At 40.2% G+C, this 22,376-nt stretch overlaps 3 protein-coding genes across 27 annotated transcripts in view; 2 read left to right on the forward strand and 1 right to left on the reverse strand.

Annotated features, from left to right (window-relative positions):
* The window catches only part of MED12L (mediator complex subunit 12L), a 336,555-nt gene that overhangs the window by 132,922 nt on the left and 181,257 nt on the right, over positions 1–22,376 (reverse strand). The window lies entirely within an intron of this gene.
* GPR87 (G protein-coupled receptor 87) lies at positions 134–5,891 on the forward strand. Its single transcript, XM_045503259.1, has 2 exons — positions 134–247; positions 4,773–5,891. Exons 1-2 carry the CDS (start codon positions 214–216, stop codon positions 5,813–5,815), a joined length of 1,077 nt encoding a protein of 358 aa, XP_045359215.1. The 5' UTR covers positions 134–213; the 3' UTR covers positions 5,816–5,891.
* Positions 138–22,376, forward strand: part of P2RY14 (purinergic receptor P2Y14) — a 78,083-nt gene continuing 55,844 nt past the window's right edge. For 6 of the 9 annotated variants that reach the window (XM_045503267.1, XM_045503264.1, XM_045503268.1 and 3 more), the window contains exon 1: positions 21,537–22,303. Coding sequence is in view for 1 of the 9 variants with exons in the window: in XM_045503270.1 (XP_045359226.1) it covers positions 22,268–22,303 (36 nt within the window). In the remaining 8 variants the exon portion in view is untranslated. Of the gene's footprint in view, positions 248–13,914; positions 14,090–21,267; positions 22,304–22,376 lie in introns of those variants that run through there. The other 3 variants (XM_045503263.1, XM_045503270.1, XM_045503269.1) reach the window with 3 other exon arrangements.

Genomic DNA, 22,376 nt, shown 5'->3' on the forward strand with positions numbered 1-22,376 from the left:
CAAAGAGTATGCCTTTTCTGAATTGTGAAGGCATATACATGTATTTTTAAAGAAAAGGTAGAATTCCTGTGTTCAAATTCCCTCCTAACTTTTCCCCCCTTTCCCCCCCGCCCAGGACTCAAACCAGGGATAGCCTATGCCGAACCCTCCCCTCAGTCATCCCCGAGTGTTTCCTGACACGTATTTTTGCTTACAGTCCATCACAACTGAAGAATGGGGCTCAACTTGACACTTGCAAAATTACCAGGTAAGCTGTAGAAAAAAACGCATAGAAAATCTTCTTTCATAAATAACTGTTATTTATACTGTGTGACACTTTGGGAATTTTATTGGCTACTGAACCAATTAACAGAATAAATCCACATTTAGCCTGGCCTTTCATTAAATACAAAACAATGAACAGGCAGGACAGAATCACAGACCATCTCAAAAAGGACAAGAAAGATTACGTTATGATTTAGGGAAGATTTTTATACCCAAACTAAAGTATCTGTTACTTTCCAGATGTAATAGTTTAAGGTTCACCAACGCTTCCCAGGAGGTCAAAGACAACAAGTGCCTACTCTCCTATTTAGAAAATGCAACTGTTTGGACAATGACCATACAAGGTCAGTTGACCACACAAGGGCAGTTGTGCCATGGTAGTGACACCCTATAATTTGTATGACTTCTGTGTTTCATTCCTACCAGGCAGGTAGAGCAGTCACATATTGTTGATACTTTCACATTTTGTGCCAAAGAGTGACACACCCCAATGAGCAATAACGCAGCTATACCAAAAGCAAAAGGACCAAGATTCTTCACCGCTCTATCATTCATCATGTGACCACTATTAATGAGACAAATTGTAATTAATGACTTAAGTTATGCAGTAAACGAACATCTACTAAGCACAAGAGACTGTCCTCGAAATGATGTTTGCAGAGAATTTAACTCTTGGGAGATCCAGCAAAATGGCTACTGTTTATTCCACTTTACAAAGTGTTGAAGTAACTAAACCAGCTTCAAGTGGGACTTTCTGCAAGGACAAACGTGCTCTTTATCTGCTTGGCCCGATACAGTAGCCACAAGCGCTGAATGCTATATATGGCCACAAGCCCCGTGCATTTCTCCAGCGCACACAATGCCCCTCACCCACCCACCCACACACACTCCAACACACACAACGCCCCCCACCCACCCACCCACACACACACCAAAACGGCCACATCCCAATGGTCAACACATGGACTACAATACCACTCTCAGAGGCTGGCACAAAATGTTAATTTACTATGGAATAGGGTTCTTATGTCAGTGTCTTTGTTAATCTAATTTAAAAGGAGTTGGAGAAGGAAGAGCAGGAGAGAAAATAACAAAGGAATCCTCACCCTCAATTATCACTCTGTATCAAGCTCTGAGCTAAATAATACAGGTAATAACATCTTAGTAAACAAGGAGTGTGTGAGAAAATAGCCTTTACACTGTAAAAACACCTTCTAATTTTCTTAATTGAATCACCAAGCTACCTGTCATTAAAAATGTTCCCTACCTTGGCCAAGTTTTTTATTGACGGTGAAGAACAACATGATAAAAGTAACTGGGTGAAGAGAGCCACACACGTTTAATGTTCATTGTTCCGGAGAGTGAGCTCTGTGAACAGAAATGCTTCTGAGCACACTCACCAGCTTTGTGAAAATCTGGGGCAAAGATACATAAGAGAAGAAATAATGGGAGTGGCTGGCAACAAAGAACACAAACTTAATTCTTTAAAAAAAAAAAAAAAAATCAATCAGACAAAACTCTATATCAAGTTTTGAGCCTTCCAGAGCAACGTCACAGATGGTTCTTCCTGCTAAAGAACCATTATTTTTTCTTTCTACTACCATATTATTTCATAAAATAATTCATAACAAGTTTAACAACTTACTGTTTAAGCTGCATTAAAAGTGTGGAATTTGTAAATGAAGAAATAGCCAAGCCTAGGCCTAGCCTACTGAATTAAATTATTCCAAAATGTTAATCTTATACATAAACTAAGGAAGTAAATACTATGAGGTGACATAATCAACAAGCTGAACACCAGACTGACAAAACCACCGTAACCACTGTGGAATAATGCCACTCGCACTTGGTATCTGTCATTTATGAGACACAGTGTTTGTTAAATACTATTTTTGACATTCTGATTTAAGACTCCATCTTTAATAATAACCATAATTGATCAGTAAATCATCATTTCATAAGAGTGCTTGTCCATACAATTAAAACTTTAAGATATAACGATATACTGAGCAGACACACAATCCCAAACCAACACTGGGATGTATGGGTCTTCCCAGGCCACAGTGTATATGCATAATAGATTCAGTGAGTCAACACTAAGGGCTGAAATATCCATGCCAAGTATGGCTACAGTTTGTGAACCATTCTATTTGCACTTACAATGGTTTTGAAAACCATTCATAATTGTTGTAAGCCAGAGCCATCGGCTGACCACTTTCAGTCTGTGTCCCTTGGCTGGACCACTTACCTTGATTAAAACTTACTTGCCCTCTCTCCATTTCCCACAGGGTTCTATTCTGGGTTAGATGAAAGTGACTGCTAATAGTTTAATTGTAGAAATTAATTCAACCACTATCTTAACCCAGGTAAAATTGCACATCTTAGAAAGCTTCTAATAACATTGATGCTGATGGGGATCTTGTGGTACAGAAACAGCCAAGATTGCAACACTTTGTTAAGTCAAAATAGGCTTGAAAGATACTGTTCAAGACAATATTTGAAACTGGCAGCAGTTAATATAGATGGCAGCTGAATCAGGCATTTTAAACTTATAAAGCCTAATAATACTGTGGGTCTCATTGTAACAGGCTAGTCCAGCTATAAATTACTAGCCTGTGTGAGGGTATTTCAGCCTGGAAAACCAGTTTTTAAAAACACTTGTAGCAGAGAATAAAAGGGAAAGAATTAGAAAGAGGACAAGGTTACTCAGGAAGAGCCCACACTTAAATTCCAGGCAGCAATTTAAGAACCTGTTTTTGGATTATAATCATCAAAACTATCTTCCCTGTTATATTTCTTCAAAGAAGGGAACTAAAGTACATACTACACTGCCTGTCATGTAGGGAAATGAGGCCAAAATTAATGCTATCACCTCTAAAACAAAATCATTCCAAAACATAACTGTAATTATAATAAACAATATTAATAAGAAGTAAAGGGGCGCCTGGGTGGCTCAGTCGGTTAAGCGGCCGACTTCGGCTCAGGTCGTGATCTCGCTGTCCGTGAGTTCGAGCCCCGCGTCAGGCTCTGTGCTGACAGCTCAGAGCCTGGAGCCTGTTTCAGATTCTGTGTCTCCCTCTCTCTGACCCTCCCCCATTCATGCTCTGTCTCTCTCTGTCTCAAAAATAAATAAATGTAAAAAAAAAAAAATTTATAAAAAAATAAATAAAAAATAGAAAAATAAAAAAAGAAGTAAAAACTCAGTAATGACCTTCCTTGTAACCTTACATCTGAAAAGGTCATTTGAAAATTGTGTTAGTCCAGGTTTAAAAGACAGAAAACAAGGCAGATGACAAAACATAATGGATGGCCAAGGGATTTGCTGGGGGAAATGCTTGCAAGGGATTACAGACTGAAATGCAGGTCTGACCACTGTGCAGGACAGGGGAGCAAGGAGGATGAGTGGGAAGATTCAAACTTCAATGCAGTTTGACCAAAGTTCTGAACAGAATGATGAGGCTTTCAGCCAAAGTCATTTGTCAGAGGAACTCTTCTGTCCCAGGAAAAGTCTTGTCTTAGCAACCTTCCTGTGGGGAGTTACTGGCTTCGAGCAGCCTGTGGGAAGTGTCCATCAGCAAGAAAACAGGAGTGGATTAAGAGCCCTGAGTGAGGGCTACCCATGGGTTTCACCCCCCTCACAGTAGGAGACACGAGAGGCCCATTTCCACGGCTGCCACGTAAATAAGATTCTCATATGTCATGGTACTGATTATGCGATAGAGTGGTACGGCATAGGCCTCTAACAACATGAACTAAAAATTCCAAATATCTAAAAGGTTTAAAAATGTTATGTAAGTGCAACAGGTACAGCGTAGCCTTGTAAATAAAAATAGGTATCAGCCTAGAACTATGTTTAACAAGTTGCTCTCCAAGATAAGAAACTTCTATATTAACAACAATTTCTTTTTGTTTCTATTCCAAATAATGGTCCCTAAAGGCTCTTACATCCTGTAAGAAAGTCAAGGGCAAAAACTTCAGAAATCACCCACTAGTTTTACTGTTTCTCAATTACTGATGATTCAACAACTGAACACCGGGAGAGATTTTAAAAAGTTATTTCAAAGCATGTGCCAAAGACTAACCTAAAAGAATAACTAGTGTTAGCCATTTTATTTTCATTAGAGGAAATTCCAATTTTCTGCCAACAGATTTTATTGATTCTGTTTGTAATGATTTCAAACACTAAATTAAAAATCAGAATAACTGCCATTGGTGGATTTCTCCTTATTTTCAAAAGACTGGCATAAAGAACCAGAAATACAACATTTTACCCAAGGGACCTGGGTGTGCATGTGTTCAGGGGGAGGGTGGGGAGGACTTGAGGGAGAGGCCACTAATGCCCTGGCCACTCAAAACATTAAAAATGCACTAAAGTAACTATTTAAAATGCCAAAGGCATATTTTAATTTGCCCAAAATAGCAAATACCAGTAGCCTATCAAGGAGACTAGTAGTCTGTGGGGCACACATGTTAAGCTCTGACGTGATGTCTCCCCTCTTCTCCGACAGATAATGAGCTGAACAGCCAAGGGAGTCACGCACCAAGTAACATGAGCGATGGACCCGGAAGGAACATCACAGTTAACAACGAATTTGACACTATTGTCTTGCCTGTGCTTTACCTCATTATATTTGTGGCAAGCATCTTGCTGAATGGTTTAGCAGTGTGGATCTTCTTCCACATTAGGAATAAAACCAGCTTCATATTTTATCTAAAAAACATAGTGGTTGCTGACCTCATAATGACACTGACATTTCCATTTCGAATAGTGCATGATGCAGGATTTGGACCTTGGTACTTCAAGTTTATCCTCTGCAGATACACTTCAGTTTTATTTTATGCGAACATGTATACTTCCATCGTATTTCTTGGGCTGATAAGCATTGATCGCTATCTGAAGGTGGTGAAGCCATTTGGGGACTCTCGAATGTATAGCATAACCTTTACTAAGGTTTTATCTATTTGTGTTTGGGTTATCATGGCTGTTCTGTCCTTGCCAAACATCATTCTAACAAATGGCCAACTAACCAAGGAAAATGTTCATGACTGCATGAAACTTAAAAGTCCCTTGGGAGTCAAATGGCATGAAGCAGTCATTTATGTCAACAGCTGCTTATTTGTGGCTGTGCTGGTGATTCTAATCGGATGTTACATAGCCATATCCAGGTACATCCATAAATCCAGCAAGCAATTCATAAGCCAGTCAAGCCGAAAGCGGAAACATAACCAGAGCATAAGGGTGGTTGTGGCAGTGTTCTTCACCTGCTTTCTACCCTATCACTTGTGCAGAATTCCTTTTACTTTCAGTCACTTAGACAGACTTTTAGATGAATCTGCACACAAAATTCTGTATTACTGCAAAGAAATGACACTTTTCCTATCTGCGTGCAATGTGTGCCTAGATCCAATCATTTACTTTTTCATGTGTAGGTCATTTTCAAGAAGGCTATTCAAAAAATCCAACATCAGAACCAGAAGCGAAAGCATCAGGTCACTGCAAAGTGTCAGAAGATCAGAAGTCCGCATATATTATGATTACACAGATGTGTAGGAGTTAAGGGGTCAGGAGGCCTACTCTTGTTTGCAGTCAAAGTGTACAGAGTGTAAATAAATGTTTCTTTTGATTATCCTTGCTTCAGTCTATCAAAATACAGATAAAAGAGAATTAAAATATGACACTTGGGTATCATTTGAAACTAAGAAAAACATTAAGGCATGCCAAAAAGTGAGCTAAGCGAGAGGTGGTGTGCAGTTGAGTGGCAGGTTCACGACTCGGGGTTTCAGGAACAGACTGCAGAGGCAGAGAATGCCATGGCAAAGCCAGGGCACTGCCAGCTAATACTGCTGCTGGGAAGCCACTTCTGAGATAAAAGAACACAGAGAGGAAATAACTCTATGTAGCTGTAGGGTTTAAGATTTGGGATCATTTTTGTCTGATATAATTAAGTGCGTATTAATTGCTAGGCCCTCTGACCTTCCATTTATGAATATGTAGGACCTCGGGCAATCCGCCCTTCAATGTATTCATCAATGTCCGTGCACATCAGAAAAAACTGTGTAGTGTGGAGGAGGAGGGAAGAGATTTAACTATATTTCTTAAGCAATGTATTTGAAAGGCTGAATTCAACTGACTGATTTTAAACTTAGGCTATTTCAAAAAAGAAAAACTAGCTCTGAAGACAAGTGGATCTTGGATAAAACACATATGCCATTATTATATCGCTATGCTGCTAAATCCTCCTGGGTTAAAAAAAGAGAATATGGAAGCTTGGTTAATAATCAAGTATATGTGGCTTGTAAACAAAAACCATTTAATAGTCTTTATTTTAGAAAAACTTTTAGCAAATCATTCTTTCCTTTTAGCTATATCCTACCTTTAATAGTGTTATCATTAGTTTAAAAATATCACCTTAGGTTGAAGGATAGAGTTCAATAAATTAAGTCAAAAAAGGACAAGGGTAATCTTTTAAATCTTACAAGATTTTCTTCTTCAAGAAAAACCCTTGAACCTTCATGGATTTCAAAGCCTTCAGCTGCTTGAGCATAGCAAGTGCCTGATTTGTTGCTCACACTGTGTGAGGAGTGGGGCAAGCATTAAAACAGGAGAACTGAAGGCACGTTTGTCAATTTGCTGACAAAGAGAGGACACCATGGTCACCAGAGACAAAGCACACACATGCATACTAAAGTGTGATGCTTTATTAGACTCTTGTAGACCATCTACACAATTCTAAAAGCTAAAGTGAGTGGAAATAAGGGCACAAGAATAACACAGACTGACAGTGACTACCATCACAAACAGAATTCAGGGACTGCTAAGTTCCTAGTAGGTGAGTCAGATTTGGCAGAGGGATTGGTAGCAAAGTGATTAAAAAATTATCTGAGGACCTCTACTGAAATGTCCATCTGTCCATCCAGATTCCAATTCCATAAATTCCAGGGGCACTCCGGCACATGAATTAATAACCCCTCATTAGGTCATTTACATAGCCACCCCTCCCCGCACTGTGTACCACTAGCCAGGTTAAGATAACTATGTTTAGATCAGCTGATGTGAAAAGGCACTTTGAAAGGCTAATTTATTCCTCCACTCTCCCCATAATGTCTAGGTTGAGTTACAGTTATGCTATATAAAAAGGAGCAACACTATGGTTGTGAAAATTTTCTCAGAATAATGTGTCTTGTCCTCCCCATGTCCCATTTCTCTCTACTATATGACAACTCACAGTCAAAAACCTCAAAATGATATTACCCCGTTCACTGTAATTGTGTATGCTGTTAAATCCATGGTCACCACAGAATCCTCCAAAATACTAAAAACCTACCATCTTTAATAGCATCAAATTGTTCCATTTAGCATTCTGGAATTAACAAACACTTCTCTACCCCAGAGTGTATTTAATCCTCTAATTCAGACCTCAATTGTAAGAGGACTTAAAATATTTTCAATCCCATTCTAATGTTTCTAAAATAAGACTGCTGTATAGTCAGTGGGCACATTAAAGTGATGATGGTTTTATTCTCTAAAATGATCTTAGTAAATCAATGGGACATCTTAACACACAGGATTAGGAAAATAAATTGCAAGAAAGCATTATTCAGGTATTTTAAAGAGTCATGTTACAAAAAAATCAATATTATCATGTTTCTGTTTTGCATAGATACCCACACCGTGGACACAAAAATTACTTTCCGGGCCAACCAAGAATGAATCATCTACATTAGTAAGATAAACATCAATAGGAATAATATGAAATATTGTGCAAGATTCAGAGACTAATAAAAAAATTACATTAATATTGAAGAAAACAAGAATCCGATTTGGCTGTTTTTACAAATTAATTGAAAATCATTTGAAATCTAGAATTTCTTACATAAAGTTTCAGGATCATATTCAGTATTTCAGGATTCTCTCAGGCTGCAGTAAGTAACATACTTAATTTTCCTTTTATGCAGATGAGAAACATATTCAGAGATTTTCTGAAAACAAATATTTCTATAATTCCTAAAACTTACATTCAAGAAACTGATCTTGTAGGAAATCTTCTGGTGTGTGTATTACTAACTCTGTTACATTCATTAAACTATTTACACTATTCAATTCTCATTTCCAGATAGTATTCCAGTATTTTCTCAGCGAAACAATCAAGGTAATAGTCACCATGAAAATCTATAAATTTGTATTAAATAGCTAAGGCAAAATTGTATCTCCACATGCACACACACTCATGCGCCAAAGACAGCACAGCCTAAACAGAAAGAAATGTATGATCACCACAAGGAAATGTGATCTACTAGGAAAAAATAACGAAAAGTGATATATTACAGAAAGAAAATCAGAAAACAAGTACAAAATAAGGTTTGGGGATCACTTCAATTTTATAAATACTGGTTTCCCTCAGACTAGAAGCCATTAAGACAATAGCTAGCAAATTAATAAATACTTACTAGGGAATTAGGGACATACAATGTTGAAAAAAATTGTGCAACAGGATATTTAAAATAATCGTTCAACTGAAAAGATGCTCAACATCTCTCATCATCAGGGAAATGCAAATCAAAAGGACAAAGAGGTATTACCTCACACCTGTCAGAATGGCTAAAATCAAAAACACAAGAAATAACAGGTGTTTGTGAGGATGTGGAAAGAAAGGAACCCTCTTGTACTGTTGGTGGGAAGGCAAACTGGCGCAGCCACTGTGGGCATCAGTATGGAGCTTCCTTTAAAAATTAAAAATAGAACTACTTTATGATCCAGGAATTGCACTACTGGGTGTTTACACCAAAAATATAAAAACACTAATTCAAAGGGATACATGCACCCCTATGTCTATTGCATCATTATTTACAATAGCCAAATTATGGGAACAGCTCAAGTGTCCAGCAAGAGATGAATAAAGAAGATGTGGTATATATACACAATGGAATATTAACCATAAAAACAATGAAATCTTACCATTTGCAACAATAAGGGCAAGCTACTAGAGACTATAATGCTAAGTGAAATAAGTGAGTCAGAGAAAGACAAATATCTATCTCACTCATATGCAGAATTTAAGAAACAAAACACATGAGCAAAAGGAAAAAAGAGAGAGCCAAGCCAAGAAACAGGCTCTTAACTACAGAGAACAAACCAATTGTTACCAGAGGGGAGGTGGTTGGGGGGATGAGGGACATAGGAGGTAAGGATTTAAAGAGTACACGTATCATGATGAAAAATAAAATAATCTTTCAACATTCAGTAAAATTTGAAAGCAAATATTTCTTAAGGTCAACATTTTCAAATTTCAACATAATACAAGCATCTGGTAGAGGCAATTATTTAACATCCCCTCCCCCCCCCCAGCCCTCTAGTACCATCTAGTGGTTAACATTCATTAAACAACTGAAGAAAACCTGTGTCCTATATACAGCATGTATAAAAAGTGGCAGGCCTTCCCTAGAGTCATCTTTAGTGCTATGGACACGCACACACCCCCCCAACCACACACACACACACAAAACAGTCCCAGAGCTGCCTAGAAAAATGTACAATGGAAATGTCTGAAAAGAGTAATTAAGACCTACAAGAAGCTGTCTTAGAGATGTAAAAAGGCCAACAGTAAACGGTAAAATACACATGAATTTCATGGGGGGGGGGGGGGATACAAAAATTGACTATTCTTTCCCAACTGACACACAGAAAATTTTTTAATTAAAAATAATTTTTCTCTAGTTTCAAAAGTACACAAAATCCTAGTAGAGTTGAAGTGGAAGAAATAAGACCTGTCTGTAAAATTTTTAATTCATTAAGAAATTCAGGTATTCAAATGGCAACTTACATTTTGAATATTCTCAGTTTATCTTCTAAACCACAATGATAAGAAATCATCTAAAATGACAAAAATGGCATAACATAGCTGTTAGACCACACACTTTTTTCTTCTTATTTAAAAACTCAAGATATGGACTTAAATTGGAAATTCCTTTATTTCACACCGTTTCATAGGCAAACGTTCTTAATATAAGTGAAGTGGCCAATTTCTCTCTGAATGATGCCAGAGAATACCCAGTGGCTGAGGTGTGGACAGTCTCCACAGCATCTCTCAGCAGTGAGCTGCATGTCTGATTGAATCAGCCTAACTTATGAACAAGGGACCAGAACAGTCACCAGATTTCCCAGAGCCTCCTGTTCCATGTCTGAGTTTAAATGTTATAAACGAGACTTTCCAGTAACACTCTGGACTTGTTTACCTACACACATATGCAGACAAACACACAGCATGTGTAACCAGAGCTAATGGATTTAGTATAATGAATGTGACTCGGTCTCTTAACCTGTGATAGTTTTCTAAAATCACATTCCACCAAATACTGAGACAAAACAATGGCAACAATAACAACAACTCCAAATTTGACAAACTGGCCTCCTGTGTAGTACTGCCTACATTGAGAACCCTGATCCAGGTTCTTAAACCATCAGCGCACAGAGAATATGTCCAAGGTTTCAAGCAAAATAAAAACCCAGGTTTTGAGATACCAACAAGGCCTAAACAAATGTGGGAGGGATAAGGTATTAGTCATAAATAATAAGGCAGGTTTTTTTTTATTCTCACCTCTTCCAAGTCTATATGCAAGCTTCATTAGATGCCTACTTTGAGGGCACCTGGGTGGCTCAGTCAGTTGAGCATCCGACTTTGGCTCAGGTCGTGATCTCGTGGTTCATGAGTTCAAACCCCACGTTGGCTCTGTGCTGGCAGCTCAGAGCCTGAAGCCTGCCTTGGATTCTGTGTCACCTTCTCTCTCTCTCTCTCTCTGCCTCTCCCCTGCTCATACTCTCTCACTCTCAAAAATAAACAAACATTAAAAAAAAAAAAAAAGGCCTACTTCGAAGTCTAATATGTTCTCTGCAAATGCTATTTGAAAGACAGCTATGTATACTTTAAAATAGCAGGTTACCCTTAAAATAGATACCCTTAAAATAGCAGGTTAAAAATAAAGATAACATGGGAATGCAAGCTGGTGCAGCCACTCTGGAAAACAGTTTGTAGGTTCCTTGAAAAACTAAACATAGAACTACCTTACTACACAACAATTGCACTACTAGGTATTTATCCAAGGGATGCACATATGCTGTTTCAAAGCGACACATGCACCCCAATGTTTATAGAGACACTATCAACAATAGCCAAAGTTTGGAAAGAGCCCAAATGTCCATCGATGGATGAATGGATAAAGAAGATGTGGGATATATATACAATGGAGTATTAGTCACCAATCAAAAAGAATGAAATCTTGCCATTTGCAACTACATGGATGGAACTGGAGGGTATTATGCTATGTGAAATTAGTCAGAGAAAGACAAATATCATATGACTTCACTCATAGGAGACTTTAAGACACAGAACAGATGAGCATAAGAGAAGGGAAACAAAAATAATATAAAAACAGGGAGGGGGAAAAACATAAGAGACTCATAAATATGGAGAACAAACAGAGGGTTACTGGAGGAGGTGTGGGAGGTGGGGATGGGCTAAATGGGTAAGGGGCACTAAGGAATCTACTCCTAAAATCACTGCTGCACTATATGCTAACTAATTTGGATGTAAAGTTATAGATAGATAGGTAGATAGATAGCAGATTCCTTAACAGTGGGGGGAAAAAAGAATTAATGTTATTGAGCACTTTTATGTGCTTAGTATGTACTAGTTATATTTTACCTCACTTAAACTAGGTCATTGTTTAAGTAATAATAATAAGTAGCAACCAATACATTACCATGGATACTTTCTGGTACAAAAACATGTGTTACCTGTCTTTTCTCTTGAAAGATAATCTTATAGTACACATTTCAAATAAATGAAATCCTAAAGTGAAAAGAAATTTAAAAAATTAAAAAAATAAAGATAATAAAGGGGTGCAAGCGTGGCTCAGTTGGTTAAGCAGCCGATTTCAGCTCAGGTCATGATCTCCTGGTTCGTGAGTTTGAGCCCCACGTCGGGCTCTGTGCTGACAGCTCAGAGCCTGGAGCCTGCTTCGGATTCTGTGTCTCCGTCTCTCTCTGCCCCTCCCCTGCTCACGTTCTGTCTCTCAAAATAAATGTTAAAAAAAAATATTTTTAAATAAAAAATAAAATAAAGATAATAATAATGATGACTAAGTCTTACATAATGCTTACCCAATCACTGTCCCAAGGACTTTACATAAAATTTTTACTTCCCACAACAAGAAGTAGCTATTATCTCCACTTTACAGATGAGGAAACTAAGACATGCTTAAGGAAACATGGCTGGGAAGTGAAGGGATAATAGCAGGTTAGAAGCCAGGGAGTCCACTCGGCTACAGGGACTGCATCACTTTCTCTTCCCATGTCAGGAAGGCACCTTACCCTTAAACTCAATTAACAGCACCACCACCCACCCAGGCACCTGAACCAGAAATCGGAGTCATCCTACCAGCCCCTCCTTCCCTCACTCCCATTAACAACCCTGCACCCAATTCTGCCCATCCACCCTCAGATACGGCCAGTCCATGTCTCTGTCCCACCTGGCCCTACACTCAGCTTAGCTCAGACCCAGAGGGAGGTTGTGTGGTCTCAGGGACAAGCAAAGATTTGGGAGCAAGACAGACCTGAATCCCAACCGTGTGTCACACTGAGGGAAGAAAATCAGCCACTACCAGGACTTTAAACTAATGGCATTACTGCTTGAGGCCTTGAGTTTTCTGCTCCTTCCCAGTCCCATGCAAACTATTTTCTAGTACTTTTAGCACTGAATGGTTATTTTTTTTAAGTTTATTTATTTTGAGAAAGAGCAAGCAAGGGGGGGGTGGGCAGAGAGGGAGGGAGGAAGAGAATCCCAACCTCTGTGCTGATAGCACAGAGCCCAACATGGGGCTCAATCTCATGAACTTTGAGATCCTGACCTCAGCCAAAATCAAGTCTGATGCTCAACCAGAGGAGTCACCCAGGTGCCCCAACACTGAATAATTATTTTCTAATGAAATAAAACTAACATTTATTGGGTACTCCCTATGCACCAAGCACTGTTCTTAGTCCTAAATCCACCCATTTCATCCCCAAAACACGAGGAAGCCCTAGCATTACCCCCATGTTAGAAATGAAGAGGTTCAATAATATTTCCAAGGTCACACAGTTCAAAAATGCGGTTTCTTGGGTCCAGACTCTGCCAATGTGATTCCAGAAGCTCTGGTCTTAATCATGGCTCAATACCGAAACGAAATACCTCAAGGTTACTACTGATACTACCGAAATCCTTGCTAATTATTTATGCCACCAAATGTAATTAACAGGAATAAACTCCATCAATACTGCAGAGAAAGCTTGGTTTTAAGTTGAGAAGGTCTCTCAACCAAAGCTCCAATAATTTATCTAATAAACATGAAAGACAACACTATTGAGAGAAGAGGATGTTAAGTGAAGCCTATCAATCATGCTTATTTGATCATTTCATTCTCTCATAATTAAGATGAGCATATAACTCACTGTCAAGACCTGGATACTTTAGAGAGTTTAAGTTTCACTTATGGAGCTGACACAACAGGTGTATACAAGCACAGTGTGGGCAAACCAGGACATATGGCCCCCATGCTAGTGACACATAACAAAATTTGTGTCTACATTATGATTTTGTTATGATTTTTATATTTTAGTTAAACAAGCTACTTAGGACAAGGGAAAAGAACTCAAGGAATCCAGTCATCACATCAACAAGAAGCCCCCAACGTGAAGCTTCTTCCACCAAGTTTACTAACGAAAACTGAACCCCTGGAGTCAACAAAAACTCTCTAATGGATGCTTCCTGGAAGTGTGGATGATGTTTTCTAGGTTAGTATCTGTTGCTAGCAGTTTTGCATAATGCCACAAGAAAGAACATAGCCTACCCAAATGGAGTATTTTTGTTTGCTTTTGCTTAATGAAGGAACACATTATCTAATTCTAGTCTAAATTCTTTCTTTCACAGCAAGACCACCATGTATCTTTCTTAGCCCTATCAACTATTAAGAGCAAAATTTATGATTGGGAGGATTTCAACCCATTTGAGACAGAGGCTGCATTCGCCCTTCTCAGGCAAAGGCTTCCATGGAGACACTCAACAGGCTGGTCAGGAGGCAGAGCCACAAGAGGGCGAGGTGTCAGCTAACTTTCACAGCAGGATTAGATCAACGCCACCTGCAGGAAGTCTGTAAGGCTTCTGAAAGAGGCTGATGAAGCCCCACCCTGTTCGAGACGAACAGAGGTTCCAAACTAGCCTTCAGGTCATGATGAAGTCACAGGAGCCTAGCCAAATGTCCTCATTTAACACGCCTAGTGATCCTTGAGGATCATAGGGTAGCAGCAAGTACAAAACACAGAAACTTGGCCACACTGACTCTTTTGTTATGATTACGCCGACTGGTCCACACAAAACAGAGGGAGAATCACTGCTGTGCTCAAATTATTAACTAAAGAGATATGCAGCTCTCTACAGCATGAATTGCCTAAAACCACAAAGAATTTCTCAGTCCTGCTGCTGAGGAAATTAAATTGCCAGGGACAATCACACAATCCTCACACATTCCAGAAGGACAAACAAATATGTTCAGCTAACATTGGCGTGCTGGGCAGAGAAACGGACACGGCATACTTTCAGGTGTGGCCTACGCTTTGGGCGAAAACTGGAAAAAAGAAACTGCATGCGATCACCCACAACACTTCCTCTGACTTCAGTTAGGCTCAAATTCTCTGAAGACTACCCACAAAGCCTTCCCCTAAACTGGCTAGGATGAGCTCCTCCCACACACATCACACACAGCATGAGCAAGTACAATCGGTTTATCAGAACTCTGGGAAAGTTTATCTAACAGAAATGAAGTAATTCTCTACATTCTTAAGTCTCATTCCTGCTCGATGATTCCACTCTCAAGATTTCTCAAGGCTCATTTTCCTAACCTGTTCTAACAATTTACTAAAGAGCTGAGCAGTTACAGCACTAAATACATGGTCTTATAAATCCTCTCAATCACCTGACCTAGGATGAATCAATATACAGATCAGGGGCTCAGAAACCTACAAAAAGGAGTTCAAAACCATGCAGAAGCAAGTACTTACACGATACCCCTAGGATAATATTATTAAAAATAGTCACAGTCCTTGTTTTAGATTAATTACATCAGCTAACTTTTTACCTACAGAATTAGAGCATCCTGTAGGGGATGCCTCCCCATATTTTAGAAACACACATTCACTCAACACGCACTTCTGAGCACCTACTATGGCAGTGGGCACTGGGGCAACCCAAACAAACCAGCAAGTACAGCCACAGCCCATGCTAGCCGGGGCAGGTTTTAAAAACACAGGCCACATGGGATAAATACTACCACCACCAAGGTATCAGGGACACTTCCAGAAAAGTGACCACTGAGGCAAGTCTTAAGGGCAGACGGAAGCAGAATGATGATTATCAGAAATGGTGCATTGCAGAGAAGCGGTGATGGGGTAAAAAAATGCCCTCTTCTACTTCCTCATTATCTTTCCAAGATATACAGAGAAGAGGAAATACACGCACCGAAGTTTTTGTTTTCTTTTAACAGTTAAAGTTCTCCATGTCGACTGTTTGCTAATAACATCAACTGAAATTCATTCCTTCTGATTCTTAAGGTCAAACACAATCTAACACCAGCAACGCAGAAAATCTTTTTGAGCATTTCAACTAATTGGGACAAGGTATTCAACACATAACTCACCATTAGTGCCACCCCCAAGTGAGGTTTCATAGAGTATCTACACAATATGTAAATATTGTGTATATCAATGCATGTTATAAACTGTCACTTCTGTCATCCTACCAGAAGGTGGACATATTGTACCAAAAGTCTGTTTCTCCAATATAACTCTCAGACCTAAGTACACAACTGCCATGTAATTCACTCATTTCAAGAAGTTAAAAAATAACAAAAAGCATTGTTTTCAAATAAAACCGGCTAAGTATGTTTCAATGGCATAATTCCTACCACTCCACCACTCTAAACCAATTCACTGACTTGGGCAGGATTTAATGCTTCACACAGAGAAACACAAAAAGGCCATGTCTGTACTCAGTTTTCCTGCCAGGTTATACTTTTTAAAGTAGATCAACAATCATTTTACTACAAAACAAAAAATTCATGGCATTCTCAATTATGACCTCCCTCCTCAGCATGACAGTTAGAACCCTCCACATTGTGGCCCACTCCACCTTTGCTGACTTTCTATCCACGGTACCCTCGCTGTCACCATGTTTTTAAATCCCAGATTGAAATTCACCCCAATTTGTAAATAAAAAAGCCATTTAGTAAGAACCAAAGACCATCTCCTTCAGAGAGCCACTTCCAAACCTACTTCCTTTAAATATCTCTGTAAATTCATATAATGTTCATACAGGGCCTTTTACTAACATCCTAATTCTTATCAATAGATTTCTCAATGTCCAGTAGTATCCCACATGTATTCACACACCCCAACATGCACACACAACTATAAACCACTTGCCAGCAAAAACTTTTATTTTTTAATGTTTGTTTTTGAGAGAGAGCGAGCGAGAGAGAGCAACAGCGCGCGCACAAGTGGGGGAGGGGCAAAGAGAGAAAAAGAATCCAAGGCTGGCTCCAGACTCTGAGCTGTCAGCACAGATTCCGAAATGGGGCTCAAACTCGTAAACTGACTGGAGCTCGAACTCATGAACTGTGAAATCATGACCTGAGCCAAAGTCAGATGCTCAACCAACTGAGCCACTCAGGCACCCCAACATTTTTTTTTAATGATGTAACCCAGTAAATAGCTGCTATGCTTAAAATAAATTCATTGAAAATGTTCTTACTTATCTAAGGGCCGATCAATAGGGACCAAATAAATAAATTATGGAATACTAAAGAGCTATGAAAAAAGAACAAGGAATTTCTACCAGGCTAATATGATTAAGTCCCCAAGACAGCATGTGGAGAAAAAGCAAAGTGCACAAGTGTGTGTTACCATGCAAAGAAGCAAATGAGGAAAATCTGGGATAAAGCACTAACAATAAAGTTGTTTCTGTACTTATTTAAAGATTTTGGGATAAGGAAAAAACAGGACATTTATGGAACCAAGAAGAAACAAAGTCAGCTTTTAAGGACAGCTGACAACAAGCTGGATGGAAACTGACTGGAAACAATAACAGACATGTTTGGGGATTATGTTAATCCCACTCTATTTGTAGTACGAATACACAAGGGATATTTATATATAACCATTCTTAGTCCTGAAAAGACAGAGTCCAGCCTGGAAACAATGTTGGAGAAAGGAAATGTAAATGTGTCTGTGAGAATGTGGGTGGTAGTAGCCATCATCTCGAGGGTATGTGAAGAGTTCTGAGAAAAAGATTTATCAGGATGAAGTCATACAGTACTCTTTGGGTTCCAAAAAGGAAATGGGAAGGGGCTGCAGGAACACAGAATTATACAGCATAAATCAAACAGTACAGAAGAAAACATTTTTTTAATCTTTTTGTTTCTTTTTTTTTTTTTTTGATAGCAAGAATCCTGAAAGCAGAGCACATGACCTCTACCTACTTATTATTTTATTATTATTAATATGATCATTAATATTTGTATTGAGTCTGGTATCTAGTGGTGCTGAATATAACAAACATCTAATTTTAAAAATACATAATGATATGATCAATAGTTTGTCAGGATAAAACACTTTTGCAAACCTTAATAATACACTTATTTCCAATTCCAAGAGAGAAATACCTGTACAAGATCATCTTCACATTTAAGCATATCCACAAAATGCCCAGGATACACCTCAAGGAAATACAAAATGGTGGCAGGGCCAATCTGCACTCCTGCGTTGAAATAGGCTGAGTCATCCACAAATGTGCCCATATTTCCCATAACTCCACATTCTGGGATGGCTGGGGCCAGTTTCCAAAACCTAGGTGACACAGTGAGGTGCACAGAAAAAGGAAGACTCCACTCTTAAGACTTTTCTGCTAAGAGGGAGTAACAGCAGACAGTATAAGAACAGATTTACATCATTCATTTGCACCCAGTGCAGAAAAAAAACCGGTGAGAGAAGTGATCGGAAATATAAAACTATAAAAACAAAAATATAAAATATAAAAGGCCTCAGGAGAAGTCAGACAACATTGTTTTCATTGCATAAGCCTCCTTTTGATACCCTTCCTTCCTCCTTGGGTTTCGCCCCCTCTTTGGCTGCTCTAGTCTTTCTCTCTCACTACGTCTATGAATGCTCACCTCATTACCACCACCCTCCTGGTACTCTGATCATCAAAATTTCTGCTCTCAGGGCAGACATCTGCATGGGTGTCCAAAGCCAGAGCAACAACTTATAAGGGGACCCCAACAGCTGGAGTGAGCTGAACAGAAAAACAGGTCTAGAGGTAGGGCATCTGCCCAGAAGATGAAAGTTCCTCCAAGTGTTATATGATCAGAGGCTCCAAAACAGGAAGGCAGGGATGCTCACACTTGGCCACATTTCAGATTTACCAGAAGACATTTGAAAATATAGATTCCTCAACCAAAACCACAAGGATTCTGATTTTATTTGACGCAGTGTCTTGGAATTTGCATTTTTAAAGCTCACCAGGTGATGTTGATGGCCAGTCAGATATAGAAACAAACAATGACTTCAAAAGAGTCACAACTGGGGCGCCTGGGTGGCTCAGTCAGTTAAGCATCCACTTCAGCTCAGGACATGATCTTGCAGTTTGTGAGTTCAAGCCCCGCATCAGGCTCTGTGCTGAGAGGCAGTGCAGAGCCTGGAGCCTGCTTCAGATTCTCCGTCTCTCTCTCTCTCTCTCTCTCTCTCTCTCACCCTCCCCCAATTGCACTCGCCTCTGCCTCTCTCTCTCTCAAAAATAATAAACATTAAAACAAAACAAAACAACAACAAAAAAAGATCAGAACTGCTAGGTAAGCAGAGGGCAAATGGGACAGTCCAGAGGCCGGGGGCAGGAAGAGGTAGCAGCTCCGGGTATTTCCTTCAACAGTCTCCCAACCATGAAAAGATGAATCACAAGACCTGGCCTTGCCGCCATCAGTTGGGTCCTATGGCCCAAAACTTTACTAAGGCAATTTGTCTTGAGACATGCAGTCTTAAGAACACAAGATGAACAGATAACTCACCAAGTTCTTCTTGGATGCTTACATGTTCATCTTCCCTCAATTCCAAGCCTTACCCTCTGCCTCTACCACTGGCCCTGGCATCTGGAGTCTGCCATCTGCCTGCCATCATTCTCTTTGCGTTCCTCATCTCACACTAAAATGTGGTGCGATTACACTCAGCGATTTTTGATGAGAAAATACACTTTTTTTGTGTTCCCAACAAGGACAGTCCCGGTGTACCGGACTCTCAGATGCTTCGTGAATTAACAAATCTGTGTTCTCTATTCATCTGATTCTAAAAAACACTCACAGGGCTGGGGAAGGAATCCTTGACTGTGGCTCTGAAGGCCAGCTGCAAAGTCCAGTCCTGCCACCTACTAGCTTGGACAACTTAAGTTTGCTGTGGCTCTATTTTCTCACTGTAAACACAGGCATGGTTACCCCTCAAATGGCTCCCATGTGAATTGGCTGTAAAAGGATCTAATACAAAGAAAGTGCTTCTGAGCTGAGTGTGTGAGTGTGCATCTGTGGTTTGATCCAGTCTTTGGCAATGAATGTTCCACTTGAGTCCCCAGCTGTCCTCTCCATGCCATCTTGCCCTGCTACCTGCCAATACAAGTATAGACAAATGCCACAAACGGGCTTCCCACAAGTCAGGTTTTGTTTAGACTTACATTAATCTGAAAAGTCTTTGATTTAGATAACAACGTGCAAAATCGGGGGAGACCTAAAAGTACAGTCAAGAGCACAAGATCCAAGAACTGCTCTGCCAGAGTCCAAATCCCAGCTGGAGGAACTGTGGAAACTTACTTAGGATTGCTGTGCCTGTTTCCTCATCTATTAAGAAAAAAGGTGGGGGAGGGGATAGGAATGGAACCCACCCAGCTCACCGAGTTGTGAGAACTCAGCGAGTTGGAACACATAAAACACATTTAGAACAGGCCATACACTCAGCACTGGGTCATCCACAGATGAGGCAACGCTGGACCCTGACAAGCTCCAGCCGTGGCAGCTGACCCCATGGGTGGGCCACGAGCTCCCTACTTCATCATTTCTTCATCCCTCTGGGTCTTACACACCATCTACCTCACTTATCTAGACTACCAGCCATTACATGACCACCTATATAGGGCAATCTCCTTGGCCTTGGACTTTGCAAGACCTGGTACCGGGAGGAAAACAAGCAGGTCCAGTGAATTTAACTATATTTCCTCCCAGTCACCCTCAGTAACAGGTATGTAGTGCACTCCATGGCGATTACAAGCAGCATAAGAGAGCAAGGGGACAATTAACGGGTGCTTCTGGGACTGCGAGAATAAACAGTGCCTCCAGCTATAAATCAGGGAAGTCTTCAGAGCTGCAGCTAAGAGACTATTAGTGCCAAATCATCCATTTAATCAGCGTCATGTTTACATCCAAAGGGCTCTGTAGTGCGCCTGGTAATAATAACCAGGCTCTGAAGGCTAGTCCCTACCTCCATGTATTTACCCACCACAGCTCGTTGCAGCTGAAGCCAACGAGCCTGGAGCCTACACGCACACAGGTGTTCTTAGCCCCAGCAGTCCAGGCAGCAGCGAGCACTGCACGGGCCCCGACCGGCACAGAAGAATGGATCCCTCATGCAGACCATAGTGGGCAGTCTCCCTAAACCATGTGTGGGTCCCCTGGGGCCTCTGCTGAGAGTATGAAGGACCAATCGTTTGTGAGGCACAAAACAAGAAAAGAAACCGTGCTTCATGAGGGAAGAGACCTGGGTCTGAGTCACAACTCCATCTCCAGGGTCTGGGACACTGCTTACCACATAGTACGTACGAAGTATCTAGAACAGCACCTGGTTTATCAGAAGCATATAAACAAGTGCTAACATTTATTGTGACTGAACTTTATAAGCGAAACCATGAGCCCATAATTTGGCAATAGAACAACCTGAGTGAACACACCTGGTATTCAGGCGTCTTATAAAGGACATTAGAGGTCATGGTTTTCTTTCTTTCTTATCCGGTACTGAGTCACACTTTGATAAGGGCTTTGCACCCAAACACTGAGTGCTTCTCAATCTAACTGCACACTCTAGTTCGATAGGAAAGGTACTGGAACTCTCTTCAGGACATGACAAAGTATACCAGGTAACTTGAACTAAAAATAGGAAGTGGGTCCTGCCTCTCGCCTTCCAAACAGCACAAGCCAAGCAAAACGTCAACAAGCGATGTGTTTACCTGAAGTACTACTCCTGATCTGTCAGTAATGCTCAAATATGGAAAAATTAATGTGGAGAACAAGTGACAACGGCAGCACCTCTTATCTAACACATGTGGCCACTGGTGTCAAAATGCTTATTTACTCCAATGCTGATTCTGCATTTCCAGGTCACCCCAATCACCACCTATTTGTGAGCAGCTAGTTACACTGGGCAGCTGTCGCCAAGTTCCTCCTACCAGTGTATTTCAGACAGAACCATGTCTTACCCACCACAGCTGCCACCGTGGACTACCACAAGTTGATCTGGCAAAGATTAAGAAGAAAATCTATTTAGATTGTTGCCTAGCTCTTCACTAGCCAAATGATGTGGTGATGTTGAAAAAAGTAGAAAATTTCAAGAAGGCCGGGGGGGGGGGAAGCCAGGGTTACTTTGGATCACTGAAGGAAAAGTAGCAGCACCAAGGCCAGCCTGACACCCACAGAGATCCAAACATCTCTCTTCTGTTTCCATTTCCTGGCAGCAGTGAGTAAATTCTGACTGACCGATTCAGCTGTGACAGGAGACCCATTATTTTGTGGTTTCTGTCAAGTTCCTGATTCTCATCTGTTCTTCAAGATGAGCAAGAACTCTGCGTGTAACAGACTTTCTCTGGAGTGTATATTGAGACGTATTCTGAAATGAATGCTGTTTGACTCACAGTCCAAGGGCTGCAGACAGGTAAGGAAACAGATTTTCTGTGAGATAACGTGAGCGCGTATGAGTGGTGTTATGAGAACAGAAATGATCTGTG

Source organism: Leopardus geoffroyi, chromosome C2 (assembly GCF_018350155.1).
Source record: "Leopardus geoffroyi isolate Oge1 chromosome C2, O.geoffroyi_Oge1_pat1.0, whole genome shotgun sequence".
Classification (NCBI taxonomy): domain Eukaryota; kingdom Metazoa; phylum Chordata; class Mammalia; order Carnivora; family Felidae; genus Leopardus; species Leopardus geoffroyi.

What these genes read in the sequence shown, in the direction of transcription:
- GPR87 (XM_045503259.1), top strand. Translation starts at nt 214, where the DNA reads ATGGGGCTCAACTTGACACTTGCAAAATTACCAG. An exon ending in GACACTTGCAAAATTACCAG is followed by an intron (nt 248 to 4,772) that starts GTAAGCTGTAGA and finishes CTTCTCCGACAG; the next exon opens with ATAATGAGCTGAACAGCCAA.